Source organism: Rhagoletis pomonella, unplaced genomic scaffold, assembly GCF_013731165.1.
Source record: "Rhagoletis pomonella isolate Grant_MI unplaced genomic scaffold, Rhpom_1.0 Rhpom_scaffold_00291, whole genome shotgun sequence".
Lineage (NCBI taxonomy): Eukaryota > Metazoa > Arthropoda > Insecta > Diptera > Tephritidae > Rhagoletis > Rhagoletis pomonella.
In genome coordinates, this window is record NW_023458845.1 from 80,644 (window position 1) to 83,341 (window position 2,698).

The 2,698-nt window shown below is 38.2% G+C and overlaps 1 protein-coding gene across 1 annotated transcript; it reads left to right on the plus strand.

Moving 5' to 3' along the window:
* Nucleotides 1–7: 7 nt before the first annotated feature.
* LOC118750535 lies at nt 8–979 on the plus strand. The gene has a single exon (XM_036485248.1). The coding sequence runs from the start codon at nt 8–10 to the stop codon at nt 977–979; it is 972 nt and encodes a 323-aa protein (XP_036341141.1).
* The last annotated feature ends 1,719 nt before the right edge of the window (nt 980–2,698 follow it).

Below are 2,698 nucleotides of genomic sequence, written 5' to 3' on the forward strand. Positions count from 1 at the left end.
CGGAAACATGACAGGTCATATGAAGGTCCTTATGAAATTCACAAATGACCCCATAATGCATATGAGGGACTCAGTAGCTCCGATACTAGTAATTTCTAGGAATTTCAAGGTACCTATTGCGGACCGAGCATCCTGGAGCACAGGAAACCCCTACACCAAACCCGGAGCTGAAGTTTGGTACACTGACGGATCAAAACTTGAAGATGGAAAAACTGGAGCTGGTATATTTGGGCCGAATTTTAAAAGATCGATACCAATGGGCAGCTACCCCACCATTTTCCAAGCAGAGATTGATGCGATCGATATCTGTGGCAGAGAATGCCTCAGAAGAGGCACATCCTCTAAAAACATCTGCATTATGTCGGACAGTCAGGCTGCCTTGCTAGCACTGAGGTCCCACATAATAACATCCAAACTAGTGTACGACTGCCTCAACACCCTAAACGGTCTTGGAAGCAAGAACACAGTATTACTGGGCTGGGTGCCGGGGCACGAGGGCCATGACGGCAATGAACAGGCGGACCGCCTAGCAAAACACGGAGCTACCACACTATTCCATGGCCCGGAACCCTTCTGCGGGCTCACCCAAAACCCACTAAACAAGTGGGTGGACAAAAAATTCGACAGGCACTGGAATGAATGTCCGGGGCAAAGACAAGCTAAGCGGATCATCTGTCCATCACAAGAAGCTTCAAAAAAGCTCATAAATCTAGGCAGGGGGGACCTTCGAACTCTCACTGGGTACTTCACGGGACATTGTCCCCTGCGTTATCACCTCAGTAAAATGAATCTTTCAGACACGACCGTCTGTCGCTTCTGTGAGATGGACGAAGAAACGCCAGAACACATCCTTTGTGAATGTGTTGCTCTCGCTAGACGCAGACTCGCTCACCTAGGTGGTACAACACTTAATCCATTCGAAATATGGAACAAAAAGCCCACCGAAGTGCTAGCTTGTATTAAAAGCCTTCATATATAGGGTAAAGGGCCACGCACAATAGACCACCCTAGAGGTCGCAGTGCTCAAGGCTCATAATAATAATAATAATACACTACTCCATACCAAGTTCCAGTATTCTTCCACAAACACTTCCAGGGATATGTGGCAAGAAAAAGTAAATTTGTACTGGAACTTCCACGCCCCTCTTTCTTGTAACCCTAATCTTCTTCCATGAATTTGGAATTGATTTTACATACCCCAGCACCAAGTCCCAGTACTCTACCATGAACACCTCTAGAGATAAGCAGTATAAAACAGTAAATTTGTACGGGAGGAGCCATGTCCCCTTTTCGATTAACGCAAATTTTTCTCCATGAGTATGGAATTAATTTTGTATACACATCTCGGTGCCAAGTTCCAGTCCTCTGCAATAAACACCTCCAGAGATATGCAGCCTAGAAAAATCAATTTGCATGGGAGTTGCCACACCACCTTTTCCAATAACTCTAATTTTTCTCCATGAGTATGGTATTAGTTTCACATACAAACATACATATGTATTTCCATACCAAGCTTGAGTGGTTTACAACAAACATTTGAAGAGATATGCAATATGAAACTTTCAGTAAGTATGGGAGGTGCTACGCCAATTTTCCAAAAAAGTCCATTGTTCTCCGTGAATATGAACATGATTTCACACAGTGTTGGCAAACTGTTAATCTGATTAACGATTAAAAACTAACGATTAAAATTTTAATCGCGTTGGACGACTAAAATTAATTAGTCGTAATCAACTGTACGATTAATGATAACATTTTTTAATCGTTAATCGTTGGCTGCGATTACGTTTAATTAATTTAAAACATTAATCGTTAATGCAATTAAAAATAAAACCTGATTAATATTTCTAGTTTGTCCGAGTTTGAAACCAAACACCAGTTATAGTAATTATTTTGTGTTTTACGCTTATAAAAAGCACATAATATAAAAAATTATAATTATTGTTATTAGTAATACATAAACTGGGAACCTTTACAAACCTAGTTTGTAAAACGTTTGTTGGTATATATCTTAATGAAAAGGTGTGCAAAATTGCTTAGATTGATGAGGAAACCCGACTTAGCCATACCGAATTAACTTGCTTTGTGTGCACAGGGAAATTCCAGCATAACTTAATTAATAAACAAACCTACTTGATCAAATTAAGAGTTAATGATTAAAAATTAATTTTTTAATCGCGTTACGATTAACTGTTTAGTCAGATTAAAATTAATCATGATTAACTGTAATCAGATTAAATTTAATCGAATTAACTAACTGATTCAAACATCAATCGATTAATGCCATCATTGATTTCACATACTCTTCACAACTCTTCCAAAAAATCAGCCTGTTTTCCATTGTAGGTCATAAGCTATCTGCTTGCAAAATTTCATGCAAATCCATTCAGTCGTTTCCGCGTATTAGTTTAATGAAACTTTTTTAACAGGTGGCAACTCTTAAGAAAAGTACCCTATTTTCCAATCTAGGTCATAAGCTATCTGTGTGCAATTTTTCATGCAAATACATTCAGTCGTTCGCGCATATTAAATAAATTAACAGGTTTTTTAACAGGTGGCAACTTTTAAAAAAATAGCCTATTAACCAATCTGGGCCATAAGCTATCCAAACATCTAAACATACACACTTTCACATTTATAATATTAGTAAGATTTGTGTTATGTTATTTTTATTTTTTGTTAAAAACAAGTACAAATA

Bases quoted from the DNA above. Each gene is read 5' to 3' on its own strand.
- LOC118750535 (XM_036485248.1), top strand. From the start codon at position 8: ATGACAGGTCATATGAAGGTCCTTATGAAATTCACAAATGACCCCATA.